This window comes from Macrobrachium rosenbergii, chromosome 27 (assembly GCF_040412425.1).
Source record: "Macrobrachium rosenbergii isolate ZJJX-2024 chromosome 27, ASM4041242v1, whole genome shotgun sequence".
In the NCBI taxonomy this organism is placed as follows: Eukaryota; Metazoa; Arthropoda; class Malacostraca; order Decapoda; family Palaemonidae; genus Macrobrachium; species Macrobrachium rosenbergii.
The window spans coordinates 35,549,509-35,566,580 of record NC_089767.1 but is presented as its reverse complement, the minus strand read 5'-3'; the positions used below and the strand labels follow the sequence as shown (position 1 = coordinate 35,566,580).

General features: G+C 37.6%; 1 protein-coding gene across 24 annotated transcripts in view; it reads right to left on the bottom strand.

Annotated features, from left to right (window-relative positions):
* sif (still life) overlaps positions 1–17,072 on the bottom strand; it is a 682,529-nt gene that overhangs the window by 400,766 nt on the left and 264,691 nt on the right. For all 24 annotated transcript variants that reach the window (XM_067129380.1, XM_067129383.1, XM_067129387.1 and 21 more), the window contains one exon: positions 7,038–7,561. In XM_067129380.1, coding sequence (XP_066985481.1) covers positions 7,038–7,147 — 110 coding nt within the window. In that variant the 5' untranslated portion in view covers positions 7,148–7,561. The remainder of the gene's footprint in view (positions 1–7,037; positions 7,562–17,072) is intronic.

The window sequence follows — 17,072 nt, the reverse complement described above, 5'->3', positions numbered from 1 at the left end:
CTAGAGAAAGAAATCCTTGGAAAGAACAAGATGGCAGCTATGTGTAAATAATAAACGTGTCAGGACGAGGGGCGCGTGAGACGAAAAATGTGCAAGAGAGTAACAAAAGAATTACAAACAGAGCTTGTTTGCGTATTTAGATTACGTGTACCTCTGTGGCGCGGTAAACTCTCCCGACTTTTCTTGAATGCCAAAAAAAAATAAAAAATAGAAAAGGTTTGACAGTCGTTTAAAAATGCGCTCCGGGAGTTTAAGACGAGGAGGCTGAGACTTGCTCTCAGGAAATGACTCTCCTACTGTCGAGTCCCTTCATTTGTCTCAGTGCAATCTGGCTTTCACACATCTCGTTCTGACTTAATAAAAATAGGGAAGAGAAAATAAAAAAAGAGCTTAAAGTGAATAAAAAAGGAAAAGAGAAAATGAATAAAGAGGGAAAAGAGAAAATGAATAAAAAAGAAAGTTAATAAAGAGAGAGAGAGAGAGAGAGAGAGAGAGAGAGAGAGAGAGAGAGACTCAAACGTGTTTACGTAAATATACCTCCCAAAGACTCAGGCACAAGCGTTTTTTTTTTTTTTTTTTTTTGGGGGGCACTTTGAACCTGTAAGACCCCAAGTTCATTCCGGCCGCAACCTCTAAAATTTTCCAAAAAAAGTTTTCCAAAGAAGTTTTTTTTTTTTTTTTTCAAGAGACATCCCTTCATACGTAAAACATGAGCGCTGCCACTTCCGGCCTTTTGCCAAAAAACAGCTTAGAAAGCTGCTCATCAGCGGAATGACGAAGCACTGGCAATTTTACACACTGACTGACGAGGTCAAGGAAGGAGAGAGAGAGAGAGAGAGAGAGAGAGAGAGAGAGAGAGAGAGAGAGAGAGAGAGAAGAGAATGCTTTTTCATCTTGTCTTGCTCTCGAGACTGTCATCATATCTTGCTTGCCCTCAAATTTGTCGGCTTATTGCTTTTATGCATCTGCAGACATAAGCCTCTTTTTTTTTTAATATGAAGGCCAATGGGCCCTAGACCTTTATGACCTTCAACTTGCCAAGTGGTGAAGGACAAACAATGCGGGCGTGAGGAAAATTAGCTGGACTTCACCAATGATACACCGTCTATTAAAATGAGAGTGGGTAAACAAAAGCATATTTTCGAAGCATTTCAAAACCCTGATAAGATTTTATTAAAACCCGATAGTTTATATGGACAGATAGATAAATATATAGAAAGAAAGAAAGAAAGATAGATAGATAACGGACAGACAGAAAGAAAGAAGGAAAGACAGACAGATAGAGAGATAGATAGAGATGGTGGGACCAGAAATAAACAATGGCCTATGCTCGCTACTCCAAGATTTGGCTGCTTGTGTGCTTTTGTATACACAGCAGCTAGATTTCCATGAATTCGGCTTTCAGCCGCCTTCTCGAATATTTCATCTATTCAAAACGTAATAATAACCAAAATATATTTCTGTATGTGACTGAAACAGTAACTCAATACATAAATGTAGTCCATGACAGAGTCAGTTCTCGTAGTGAACCGAGCTAAAATAAGTCGAAATAGCTGTTATTTTTATATCTTTATGCGATTTATAGCCACTAAAGGTTTTCAACATAGAACAAGTAAAAAATGCGCCGTAGTTTCTTCAGCGCAATCGAGTTTTCTGTACAGCGCATAATCAAGGCCACCGAAAATAGATCAATCTTTCGGTGGTCTCAGTATAATGCTGTATGAGCCGCAGCCCATTAATCTTTAACCACGGCCCGGTGGTGGCCTTTCCTATATCGTTGCCAGAAGCACGATCATGGCTAACTTTAACCTTAAATAAAATAAAATCTACTGAGGCTAGAGGGCTGCAATTTGGTGTTTGATTATTGGAGGGTGGATGATCAACATACCAATTTACAGCCCTCTAGCCTCAGTAGTTTTTAAGATCTGAGGGCGGACAAAAAAAGTGCGGAAAGCAAAAAGTGCGGACGGACAGACAAAGCCGGCACAATAGCTTTCTTTTACAGAAAACTAAAACTGTAATCACAAAGGAACATTAACACGGAACAAACAAACATACCATTCATCTTGGAACACCTTCCACAAGCGAGAAGGTGAAACAGGCACAAACGCTAAGACAGAGTTATGTTTCGGTTACGCGGAGAACACCGAATATTCCAGCCAACATTATCAGGAGAGAGAGAGAGAGAGAGAGAGAGAGAGAGAGAGAGAGAGAGAGAATTTCCACGCCAAGTTCATCGTTTCATTTTCGGCAATTTTTTTTTTTTCTTACGTTAAACTGGAATTCAGATTAAGGGAGGGAGCGCATGATGTAGTGGGTATGAATTGAGAGAGAGAGAGAGAGAGAGAGAGAGAGAGAGAGAGAGAGAGAGAGAGAGAGAGAGAAAGGAGGATGCAGACTAAGGTGGGAAGGGGCAAGAAAAAATATTTTTTCATGTACTCTTTAACATGAAAAATGTTTCATGTCTACCAGACACATGCACACAAGTTTCTTCACATTCAGATATAAAAAAAAATCTTCATTATTAACCATGAATCCGGAATCACAGCTCAATGCTCAATCTCAATAAGGGCTACAATCCAAAGCCTTCCTTCCCTCCTTCATTTCTTCTTTCCCTTTCTGAAACACAAACATTAAAAAAAAAAAAAAAAAACAAACGTGAAGCCCTTGCCTTCAGAAAGTCCACCAGCCTGGATAATCGTTAACCAAGGGAGTTACTTCTGATATCGGGTTAATGGAGGATAAGCGCGTGGCCCGGCTGCATTAACAGATATCGATAACGAATTAAAACTCAGATAATACTACGTTATCTTTCGAGAATTCGGAATCCTACGTGGCAAGGAACCGGATAGCCTAGAGGGATAATCACAGAGAGAGAGAGAGAGAGAGAGAGAGAGAGAGAGAGAGAGAGAGAGAGAGAGAGAGAATCTCCAAACTGTAACTGTAGAAATGAAGAAAAAACTAGCCTTGAACCATAAGAAAACAAAACTGAATTCTCATGATTCAAAAAAATGTTATTTATAGACTACTCTCCTTACAGGGATTGGATTGCATTATGAAATTCAGGCTTTAAACTAAGCACTGAAGATAAGACGGTCAAGATGTGTTTTTTTTAATTTAAAACCCACATATAAATCAAGAACTTTTTAAATATTAGTGATTAAAATACAACAGTAGCCTTCGCCCAAAAATGCATTTTAAACTTCTTTTCAGAAATTAACAAAATTAATAGTTTAATTTGACTATGCTCAGAAAACATTGTTTCGCATATTTTGTAGACCTAAATTATGTATGAAGCGAAATCATGTGTCAAATCAGGCGCCCGGTCAAGACCAGAGACAAATAATACTTTAACAGTCTAATGACGAAAGGATTAATGACGCTCGTTAATCCGAACACCGACGAAGCCTTTGAATCAGGAACTCCCAGGAGACGCCTAGACCGACCTTCACTTTTAACATCGGATCTTACTGTTAAAAACAAGGGGTTGTGACATCTCATTCTCTGGAGTGCTGCTAAGACTTAATGAGCCTTTCATAACATCAACATCCTCAACTTCACTACTGGAAAAGCTAATGAGAACTTCTCGACAACCTAAGGTGAGCTGCTCATTAGGAAGCAGCAAGACTTTCATGACGGTCTCCTGTACGCTGATCCAGGCGGTTAATTAGGCCTATGCAGGTATGTCAGGTTGTAATGGTAACGAGACAGTAATTTCATGCGGGCAGTGATGATAGAATAAAATGGTCGCGTGAAATTGCAAGTGAATTCATAACTGGGGAAATGAAATTTTGGTACGTACCATGGCAAAACTTTAATAATTCATCAGAACAGTACGCCTGAACCAGACTAGCATTTACCAGAAACATGTTTCTGATTATTGAAAATACATATCTTTCAGTGTTCAAGCCTTAAATACTAATAAATCCACCAGAAAAATAAACAAGTTAAAATGCGCCGAAGTTTCTTCGGCGCAATCGAGTTTTCTGTACAGCGCATAAGCAAGGCCACCGACAATAGATCTTTCTTTAGGTGGTCTAGGTATAATGATGTATGAGTGACGGCCCATGAAACTCTCAGCCGGCCGTGGTGGCCTGTGTTGTTGCGTTGCCATATGCAGGATTATGGCTAACTTTAACCTTAAATAAAATAAAAACTACTGAGGCTAGAGGGCTGCAATTTGGTATGTTTGATGATTGGAGGGTGGATGATCAACATACCAATGCAGTCCTCTAGCCTCAATAGTTTTTAAGATCTGAAGGCGGAGAGAAAAAGTGCGGACAGAATAAAGTGCGGACGGACAGACAAAGCTGGCACAATAGTTTTCTTTTACAGAAAACTAAAAGTCAACTTCAGTCATCAACTGGCGTTCAGTTGCCTTTCTCACAACTGGAGAAGTGTTGGACAACGTCAATTAAGTTTCTCTTGTTACTAATTCATCGCCGAACCTTAGTTCCTTCTCCGTTCCCCACCTGGGCGGGCTACCGAAATTGGTCACGTGGTTCTCCTCATTCACCCCATCAATTACTGTCTGGCCACATCAATTCTCTTAAAAACTTCTTCGAAAACATTAACAGTGATTTCAGGTCAAACCAATCAACTTTCTTCCTTTGCCTGCAAAATCTCCTTATATTTGATATATGCCAGATTTGAAGGACCTTACCCACATATCTTAGTAATATTTACACCAGCCAATTCCTCTCCCATACGTTACAATGCAGGAGGGAGCATTAATGATTTTTTATCCCGCCTTGTGTGCCTGGCTTAATAAACATCAGTTATAAAGCTGAGTGGATAAAGTCACTACTGACATTGAACCAACAGAATCCTTGACAGGGGAGATGCACTTTATATATATATATATATATATATATATATATATATATATATATATATATATATATATATATATATATATATATATATATATATATATAATTGTGTGTGTGTGTATGCGTGTGTATGTATTTATTTTGGTACCTGACAGAAAACCGCTATATAATAACGACCAAAAGTAAGCCAGCGGATATATATATATATATATATATATATATATATATATATATATATATATATATATATATATATATATATATATATATATATATATATATATATATATATATATATATATATATATATATATATATATATATATATATATATTTATACATATACATACATATATATTTATACATAGACATACAAACACACGCACATACCTCTTAAATACCGTATAATTCGAAACTCTGGAATAGCTGAAATCCTAACAAGCCGGGAACCAGATTCCAAGCATTTTATAAAATTCAGGTTCATGCGTGACCAGGGGAAAATAAATTAGGCCAATTTATTCGCCACTAAACATTTCCTCCAGAAGTACATTACTCCAAGAAAAACAAGCACGCATGAGAGAGAGAGAGAGAGAGAGAGAGAGAGAGAGAGAGAGAGAGAGAGAGATTGGATACAAATACATAGAGAGAGAGAGAGAGAGAGAGAGAGAGATTATTGGATACAAATACATACAAGAGAGAGAGAGAGAGAGAGAAATTATTGAATATACACAAAAATACATGACCTTCCAAATAGAGAGAGAGAGAGAGAGAGAGAGAAACACACACGCACATACTTACATGACCTTGTAAAAATCAGAGAGAGAGAGAGAGAGAGAGAGAGAAATTATTGAATATACATACATACATGACCTTCCAAACATCAGAGAGAGAGAGAGAGAGAGAGAGAGAGAGAGAGAGAGAGAGAGAGAGAGAGTTCATGAACACACACACACACCATGACCTTCTAAAAATCAAAGAGCAGGTCCAGGTTTCCAGAATTACACTCTAAAAAAAAGTAAAAAAAAAAAAAAAATTCACGAAAAATCAACGGTTCGAGCAGATGATTCTGACACATTTATAAACAACACCCGGCTTCTCCCTTTTTAAAGGTGGACTGTGCACTTTCGGGAAGCCTTTTGAAATCGCGTGCGTTCCGCCGCCGCCGCCGCCAACGTCATCATCATGCGTTTTTGGAAATTGTTCGTCGGGGGAGTTTTGTGTGTGTGTGTGTGTACAGATATTTCTCGCCGCTCAGATCTCGCCCAAAATAAAAAGGGAACTTTTTTTTGTTGTTGTTGTTGTTGCTTTCATTGCAGTAAACAGGACGAGTAAACAATGCGAGGTATAAAGACAATGCCGTTTGGTTGCCTAGTTTTCCTAGTGATTACCGAAAGAAGAATGTTCGCTTAAGATAAATGTGCAAATTAACAGGATAGATATCTGCAAATTTAAATAACCATTTCAAGAAGTAACTATTCAAATCTCCCCATTTCAATCATCTTTCATATATCAAAATAATTACGAGAACATGCATCACGCATGCCTAGTTTTCCTATTGGTTACCTAAAGAAAAATGTTCGCTTAAGATAAATGCAAATTAAAATCATAAACATATGCAAATTTAAACTACCAAATAAAGAATGAATGATAAAACCCTCAATTTAATTATCTTTCATATATTAAATCATTACGAGAACAGGCACCGGGGACGCTATTAAGAAATATGTAAAGTTCTTCAGTAAAGGGGAAACGTTAGAAAGAACGACAAAATACTGTATACGCCGACAGTTATGTACGTCAGCACATGAATGAAACGTCAGCACAAAACAATCACTGGTAGTGACTGTTGTGTTGTTCTTCCACTGAAGCCACCCCCCTGTCAGGGGAAACAACTTAATATTTTATATATATATATATATATATATATATATATATATATATATATATATATATATACACACACACATATATATATATATATATATATATATATATATATATATATATATATATATATATATATATATATATATATCAGATAAAACGAACACTGGCAGTCACTCTCGTGTTGTTTTTCCTCTGAAGCCATCCTAATGTTAGAGAAAACAACATGACATACATAAAAGGCAAAAGTAGAACAAACGCAACAAACACAGTCGCCCACACAAACACGTCAACAATCCCTCTTCCTCCTCCTCCCCTTACCTGAGCAAGTGTCCATCGCGTCTTCTGGCCGGATTCCAGGGGGAATCCTCGTATCGGTAGCCAGTCTTTTTAATTAGCGGGGCGCAGGAGCATGAGAGCTTGTTCCCCATCCTTCTGAAGGAGAGAGAGAGAGGGCCTGGGGTGTAGGGGTGGGGGGATGGGATATGGGGGAATAAGGGGATAAGGAAGGAAGGAAGGAAGGAAGGAGCCTCTTTCCGAATTCAAGGAGACGACGTCTTTCCTCGTATTCTTATCTTTTAGTTAATTTTTTTACCTCCTCCTCCTCCTCCTCCTCCTCCTGCTGGTGGGGGTGGTGGTGGAGGATGTAAGGTGGGGAAAGGAGGAGGAAGAAGGTGGGGGGAGAGAAGAGAGAGAGAGAGGGGGGAGAGAGAGAGAAAGAGGGGAGGGAGAGGGTGGGAGAGGCCAAGTGTTGCAGCAGAGGCAACAGGGAGGCCAGAACTCAACGGAGCCTTCTCGCCATGACCTCGCCCTCTTTCAGCGCAGCTTTTTTATCCATTCACCATCTGGAAAGAAAAAAAAAAATATTAATAAATAAAGAAGATTTTCAAACCTTCCCCATTCCCAACAATGGAAGTAAAAACCTTGGCAAATTATATGACAAAATGAGAGGTCTTGTCACCCCTTCAGTACAAATAAAAACCCTTTTAAATTATATATATATATATATATATATATATATATATATATATATATATATATATATATATATATATATATATATATATATAGAGAGAGAGAGAGAGAGAGAGAGAGAGAGAGAGAGATATAGAGAGAGAGAGAGAGAGAGAGAGAGAGCACCATTTTTATCTATTCACCATCTGAAAAAAAAAAACAATTATAAGTACAAGGAAAGTAAAAGACTGTTAAATTATACAAGATAATAAGAGTCTTTTTCACCCCCAAGTAAATAAAAAAGAATTTGTTACACTATATTACTGTTATGCAGTAGACGAAACCTATTCAGATGGAACAAGCCCACCAAAGGGGCCACTGACTTGAATTTCAAGCTCCCAAAGAATATGGTGTTCATTAGGATGAATTAAGATTAAGTAAAGTGAAATACTGAAAGAAGAGATCCCACTTATCAAGAAAGAAGAGAGAGAGAGAGAGAGAGAGAGAGAGAGAGAGAGAGAGAGAGCAGCTTTTTTATCCATTCACCATTCGAAAAGAACAAAAAATAATAAATAGAGGTTTTTCACCCCACCCCCCGGGGGAAGTAAAAAAAAACTTGTTAAATTATATGAGAAAATGAGATATGTCTTTTTTCACTTCCTAAGTAAAAACAAAAAACTTGTTATATTATATGAGAGAGAGAGAGAGAGAGAGAGAGAGAGAGAGAGAGAGAGAGAGAGAGAGAGAGCAATAACAACACGATTAACATTATTAAGAATTCACTGAGTGAAAACCAAATTGTCTAGACTTTTGTAATTTAATGTTAAAAGAGCTTTAGAATGCCTGCTCTAATCTTTCAAATAACCATCATTTCTTGAACCTCTATTATCATTAATTTAATGAAAACTTTACCCAATTCTACTTTCATCTAATACCTGGAATCTAATTCTCCTAAAGACTCCCAGTAAAGTTTCCGTAGAGGCAAGACATCCTAGGTAACCCCCATGGTCCTTGAAATATATTTGAAGGACCTTGGTACCTTCCCGTTTCACAGTGGTCATCTTCATGCAACTCAAGAGAATCTTATGTCAACAATCTTGAAATCTCTAAGGATTAAAAAAAAGAAGGGGGGAGTTTGGAATATGACCCAATTAGTCTAAATAGGGGCATCTCCCGTTCCCATTCCTAATTGGCTCCTGTTTTCGACAAATCGTTTCCCACAGTGTTACTGCGCTCTTATTCATGCTTTTCCCAATTGTTCATTCTCAAATTATTCCTTCAAAATATTTCAGGGTAAGAGCAAGTTCAGGGACACTCTCTCTCTCTCTCTCTCTCTCTCTCTCTCTCTCTCTCTCTCTCTCTCTCTCCGAGGAAAACGGCATTCATTTTCTCCCATCATGAATAAATCCGCTTGTACGCAGAGTCCATTCTCTCTCTCTCTCTCTCTCTCTCTCTCTCTCTCTCTCTCTCTCTCTCTCTCTCCCCGAAGGAAATGGCATTCTCTTTTCGCATCATTACTATACGCCGAGTCCATCCCATCTCTCTCTCTCTCTCTCTCTCTCTCTCTCTCTCTCTCTCTCTCTCTCTCTCATCCGTTTCATTCCCGCTTTCTTTTTCTTTCTTTCTCTCCTATTTTATGCCTACCCTACTGGTCATGGATTAAGTCGGATAAGGATCAAGGAGATGTTCAACGCGGCCATCTAGGATTTAGGATTAGTGTCACCATCCCTCTGTCGCTCCTCGGGCGGAGTTCAAAGCCACAATTTACAAGATGTGAGGGAAGAACTATTTTGAGGCATAATTTTAGTAAGAGTGCGAAACCACACATACAGTGTGTGCATGCATATGAGAGAGAGAGAGAGAGAGAGAGAGAGAGAGAGAGAGAGAGAGAGAGAGAGAGAGAGAGAGAGAGAGAGAGAGAGTTTTTATCCTTTAAGAAATTCGTAACGGTTTCTGCAAGCATTTATTTGTTTCTCTAATGATTCATACATTTTTCTACACCGATTTACTGATCTATTTGCTGAATCATCTATTTTTCCACACGAATTTCTTTGTAAGCCTACCGATCCAATAAATTTTGCTACGCGTCACGGATTTATTTATCTGTTTACTGACTTACCAATGTTTTTATACGAAATTCTTTATCTTCATCTTTATATTTCCATAAACGTCCTTATTTACCATTTTCTTGATTCAGGAATCTTCGTAAGTTTCTCTCTCTATTGATTCATGTTCTACAATACTCCATTGAATATTTATTAATTTCTTCTACTCTCTCAATTGATTCAATTTCTACATTACTTCATTCCCTACTTATTAATTTCTTCTACTCTCTCTATTGATTCATTTTCTACAATACTTCATTGCCTACTTATTAATTTCTTCTACAAGAGTTTTTGTTCCTCATTTAACTTCTAAACTTTCCTAAACGACTTTATCTATCACCCTATGAAATGCTAAATTTCTCTACGAGATTTTCGTAACTCATCTACAGCCTGAAACATTTCCCCTCACGACTACACATTCGTGACTAAATCAGGCTCTCAGGACCACTTCTACACGAGTTTTAACTTGCAAATTTCCTTACACGATTTAATCTATCCCTCTAAGAACTCTATACTTTTTCTACGAGGATTTCTTAATTCCTATACAGACTGAAACATTTCCTTTCACGATTTCATTTTCAGAACTAAATCATAACCTCTGGACCAGCGATTCACATGCGATAAGGACCCAGAAATAAAGTTGTACGATAAAGCCACAATAGTTGCTTAAGACTTCAGCGACTATGCATAATCCTGGGACTTTGTGGGGCTTAACGTGGCAGAGACACAGAGGCAGCTCAACTTTGATCAAATTCACACTAAAGAAGCTTTTAATATTGAAGGTCAAGAGATTCATCTCTGTAAATATAGGTCAGATGCGTCTTGGCGTTATCGTAAGCCGGATGTCAATATAGATAAGGTGATTATGAAGCATGTTGCGACTCGTATGAATGTATAGTAGGTCAGATACTAAAGAATGGATATTATTCAAGAAACTAAGAGAAGCTCTGAGTCAAAATACTCAAATTCTGAATAATTTTACCAATGGAAACAAACTACATTTGGATGTATAAGTAAAAAAATATATATATATATATATATATATATATATATATATATATATATATATATATATATATATATATATATATATATATATATTATATATACTACATCTATATGAATATATATAATATACTGTATATATATATATATATATAATATATATATATATATATATATATATATAGGTGGACCATGGAAAAACGTACTAATCTCAGCATAATTCTTTATTTCCAGCGTTTCGTAATAAAGAAGTTTATTACATCATCAGGGAATCTGTTAAATAATGAATAAAATTACTTGAAAAATTGCTCTTAAAATCAATAAAATTCATAAAATACAGCACAGTTAGAATACAAGATAAAAAAAAAAAAAAAAAGACATAAAAGCAAAATCAAAGACCGCTAACCAACCTTATACCAAGAAGGCAGAAGACAGAATGCATAAATAAAAAGTTAACTCAGGTAGAGCTGAGTGGAGGAGGTCTGGGTATTTAACTGGGGAACTAGTTGTTTAATAAATAATGACTCCAGGATAGGCAGTTCGCATGCATTAATTGTTTGGCCTATGATAAAGAAATCATTTCTATCAATATATGTTTTACAAATTTTTGAATGGTTTCTTATGTTTGAATGCTCGGGATTGGAGAGCCTACAGCCAGTCCGAAAACTTAATCCCGAGCATTCAAGCATAAGAAACCATTCAAAATTTGTAAAACATATATTGACATATATTGATAGAAATGGTTTCTTTATCATAGGCCAAACAACTAATGCATGCGAACTGCCTATCCTGGAATCATTATTTATTAAACAACTAGTTCCCCAGTTAAATACCCAGACCTCCTCCACTCAGCTCTACCTGAGTTAACTTTTTATTTATGCATTCTGTCTTCTGCCTTCTTGCTATAAGTTGGTTAGCGGTCTTTGATTTTGCTTTTATGTCTTTTTTTTTTTTTTTTGTTTTTTTACCTTGTATTGTAACTGTGCTGTATTTTATGAATTTTATTGATTTTTAGAGCAATTTTTCAAGTAATTTTATTCATTATTTAACAGATTCCCTGATAATGTAATGAAGTTATTCATTACAAAACGTTGGAAATAAAGAATTATGCTGAGATTAGTACGTTTCCATGGTTCACCTTCGCGCTGATGTGTGCCACTGGCCGTCGCCTACTTCTGTTTATATATATATATATATATATATATATATATATATATATATATATATATATATATATATATATATATATATATATATATATATATATATATATATATATATATATATATATATATATATATATATTTAATTACTTAATTCAATCCTACTTTCCGTAGCTAGATTTTAACATCCCCACCGCACACCCATAACAAAACAATTGAACAATTGACTCAATAATTTACATTCCCCCAATTCAGCCAACTTTTGAGTACACATACACACACACACAAACCTAGGTCATCCAGAGGAGAGGAGGAGGAGGAAGAAGAAAATAGTCTCTTTTTCCTTCAACAGTTTTATTTGCATGGATATCGTTCGAGTATTGAAGGAAGAGTGACCCAACTCCTCAAAATTCCCCTGAGGAATGAGGGGAAATATATAATGGATATCCTTATCAGAAATGAAGAAAAAATGTGGAAAAAGTTGCAAGGATGATAAACCCGTGAGATAATTAATAAGCAGATGATAGCAGAAACGTAAAAGAAACAGATAACGATATACGTAAAAGGGAGCGATAAGGAGAAGGAAAGAAAATCAGACAAGGCGGTACCTGTGAAGCAGGGGAATTGAAATGACTCGGAATAATGAAAATCAAAATGAAATGAAATTAAAATCAAATCAAATCATATGAGGTTCACGAAAGAATTTCAAAAGTGCCGAAGACGAAAATCACGAGGAAACAGAAGAAAGAGAACGAGGAAGAGACCGAGAACGCTACTAATATCGAAAGGCGACGAATGGAAAAGGGGGAAGGCAAAGTGAATGAAAAGGGGAGAGGGAGAAAATAAATAAAAAGGGGGCGAGGCTCAGGAAACGATTAAGGCAGGATATGAAGCAAACGCACGACAATAGGAACAGAAGGAATAGAGCAAGATAGGGGGAGAACGATGACGGAGATAATGAAGAAGGGAGGATAATGGAAAAGGGAGGACACGCAATCACGTAGATCAGCAAAGGGGGACGGAGAGAGCGTGAATGTGAGAGACCATGAATGGGGGAAGAACATGAATGGGGTGGGGATAGGGAGGGACTGCCACAAACACCCATTCGGTTATCGAGCTGCTATGCATCCTCCGTCAGGTCTTTACGCGACACCCACCATAAAGCATGAAAATAACGACCTCCCTCTATTCCCCTCCCCACTCAACGTATGATGACTCATAGCCTTGTACTGGCTTACAGACCTTATAGACCCTTGTATTTACCTTACCTATACCCATTTACTTTACCTATATCAAAATTTTCACCCATCACCAGCATCGTGTTCACCTACCTTCCTAAACCTCAATCATCTTTGAGTTTTCTTCATTTTTTCCACATTCAATATTAATTTCTTTCAGTACATTATTCTCCCTTCCACACAAACCCAAACTTTCCACCCTCCAGACACTTCAAATAATTTTTCCCCATCCTCTCATCATCTTTTTTTTTTACAACCCATTTCCCATACTTTTCAGATGTTATTTAATTTCCTTTATTCAAAGTCATCTGTATTTAAATACCAAAGGGTCCTTTTAGTTTTTCAGTTCCATTTACATTTCCATACCAATGCTCCATCCTTTTGTGTTTTTATCTCATTTACAAACTCCTATGCAAGTCCCATCCCTTCATCTCATTTACATACCAATACCATGTCCCTTCCTGTAATTCAATCTCATTTACGATACCAAAACACGTTCCATGCCTTTTCCATCTTATTTTCATTCCCCAAGCATTACTCCATGCCTTTAATACTGACACATTCCTACAAGCCTGCTCCACCTTTTTTGCACCATCATTCAAATTCCTCTGCCCTTGCCCGTTATCCCTTTTCCAATCTAATCTACATTCCCTTAGCCCTTGTCCATCCCATTTTCAGTCTCATTTACATTTCACCCCTAATAATCCATTCCTCTATGAATCTCATTTACATTATCTATACTGATTCACATTCCCTAACCAATACTCCATCCCATTTACATTCCTCTTTTAATCTAATCCTTTTTCAGTCATCATTTACATTCCCTTATCCCTGCTACATCTATGTAACATCTAATTTACATCTCAGTATTCCTACTCCATCCGTTTTTCAATTTTATTCTGACTCCCCCTACTCCCCTATTCCGAACCCTTATCCTAATCTCAACTCCTTACTCTCTCCTACCCCCTACTTCCCTATCATAATCCCAACTCCCTTACTCCCCTACCCCCTATCATAATCTCAACTCCCTACTTCCCCCAACTCGAACCCTTTTCAACCAATTCTTTTATCCACCATCTACCATCACTCCAATTCCATTCAGAATTCTCCCTACCATCCTTCAAATCCCTGCTGCTTCCTTGACCCCCTCCCTCACTCGCACCCCACCCATCCTTCAACCCCTTTTCACCCACTCATCTCCCCTCTACTACCCTCCATCCCAATCCTTATTCCAACACTACTATCACCATCACATCACCATCATCATCCTCCACCTTCCCTGTACCCCCACAAATCCTCCAACCCCCTTTCCACCCATTCACCTCCCCCTACTACCTTCCATCTCAATCCCTCCACAATACTCCCTCCATCTCAGTCCCTATTCCAGCCATCATCACCATCATCATCATACCTCGTTAGGCAAAGTCGCCTTACAAACACAAGCGCTCCTCCCCCCTTCTTCTTCTTCTTCTCCTTTTCTTCTTATTCTTCTTCTTCTTCTCTCTCCCTCTACCTTGGCATGTCGGGTGTTCGCCTTTAGTGAGTGTGTGTGATCAATAAAAACCGAGAGAGAGAGAGAGAGAGAGAGAGAGAGAGAGAGAGAGAGAGAGAGAGAGAGAGAGAGAGAGAGAGCTGGCGGCGGTGGGGTGGCGGTAAGCGGCATTGGGACTTGGTAAGAAGAGAGGGTGGAGGAGAATGTGGTGGGGACAGAGAGAGAGAGAGAGATGCTGCATATGAGGATAAATTTCAGCGATTAAGGGACGTCGAGAGAGAGAGAGAGAGAGAGAGAGAGAGAGAGAGAGAGAGAGAGAGAGAGAGAGAGAGAATGCATCATGTAAAAACTCAACGATTATGGAACATATACATATACTGTGTATGTGTATGTATTTGGAGGAGAGAGAGAGAGAGAGAGAGAGAGAGAGAGAGAGAGAGAGAGAGAGAGAGAGAGAGAGAGAGAGAAACTCGCCGATCATTACTGTTAGAACGACCACCACACCCGTGAATAATTACAACAGAAACTTTTTATATTAACTTTCTTGGACCTCTTCCTCCTCCTCCTCTACGAGAGAGAGAGAGAGAGAGAGAGAGAGAGAGAGAGAGAGAGAGAGAGAGAATGCTGCTACCCCTTCACGTTAAAGTAAATCATCTCGTAAACTGACCCACTGACCTACGGTGACGACCATCGTCATTTTCACAGCAGTGCTGTACACTATCTATCAGTGTTGACAACCTACCCGAGTGATTGTGAAACTTGGCAAATTCCACTATTTCTGTGACTGCTGCTACTACTGCTGCTATTGCTAGTAATGGCTCTGCTACTGCTGTTGTTATCTCTGTTACTATTACTACTATTACTACTACTAGCTCTGCTGCTATTACTGCTACTATTTTTACTTCTCACCCTACGCTATTACCTCCTCCAAAGAAGCCGAAAGATGTTTCTCCTACTACTTCTACTACTGCTGCTGCTGCTGCTGCTTCTACTACTACTACTACTACTAGCTCTGCTGCTGCTATTACTCCTTTTATCACTCCTCACACTACGGTATTACCTCCACTAAGGAATCAGAAGATTATATATTCACTCGTGTCTGTTTGTTCGTATGTCTGTCAACAATCGCTTTGAAATAGCTTCTAAAACTGAAATGAATTCGAATATAAATCCATTGCATATTCTCTAATTTACCCAAACCTGAGAAATTGAAAGCCTATGTTCCCGAACCGTAAATTTAACTCCTCGCAAGACTCCTCACAAAATATACTCGCTGTTTATTTTTTTCTTTCTTGAAAATTGCCTTCGTTACTACTAATAAGAATGTGACGTTAGCCGAACGGCTGAAGCTGAAGTGTAAGATATTAACTGTTTTCTTAATATTTTATTTTATTTATGTTATTCAAATTAGCATTATAGTTCACTCGAATGTACTGTACACAGGAAAATGAGACTGACTCAGTTTCAAACATCTTGAACACTGAAAGAAAACGCAGTAGTAACTAAAACATTTTTTAAAGAAAAAAGAAATAAATAATGTAATAAATAAATAAATAAATAAATAAATAAAGAAGGAAAAACCTAAGGTAAGATCTGCCAAATTTTCGGCAGAATTTATTTTTTTACCCTTGCAATATCAATGGCAAGTAAACCACTGAACAGAATGGAAGTTCCCAGACGCAGGCGCACTGGAACTAATCTCGAGGTATAGTGATTAATACATGGACACACTCCACTTGGGACTTTTACCCAGACCGAAGTGTATTTTTTTATTCGGTGGGGAAAGGGTCTGCTCCAGTGGGATAGGTGGCTCTATCGAACTTTCGTTCTCCAATCATGGTCCTAATAAATTTCTAATTTCGAAGTTGCCAAAGTTACTTCTGATTAAGCAATAGAGAAAAACGTGGTTATAAAAAACAATTACAGTATAAGGGCAATAACAATACTGCATGTACTGAATGTACAGTTAAGGAAATGAAATCAAAAGTTACATGCAAGCAAGCAAAAAAAAATAATAAAATAAATAGAATAACATACATAAAAATAGAAGCAGATATTGCAGGAAATTTCTCCTCTATCAAAAGCTCTGCCCAGTTATCTACTCTCTCTCTCTCTCTCTCTCTCTCTCTCTCTCTCTCTCTCTCTCTCTCTCTCTCTCTCTCGTTTCCTATCCCTTCGCCAACAAGAGAACCGAGCTTCCATAATACCGACGAACGGAGTAATATCAATGCCACTGATCAAATCCAATCATATCAATGCTCCACCAGGTATTGAATATTCGAAGGATAAACTACAAAAAAAAAAAAAAGAAAAAAGAAAACGGGAATATTGATGTATATTAGGGAGCGTTTTCTATACCACTGAAGAAACGAAATGATTTAAGGGATAACAGCAAAGGG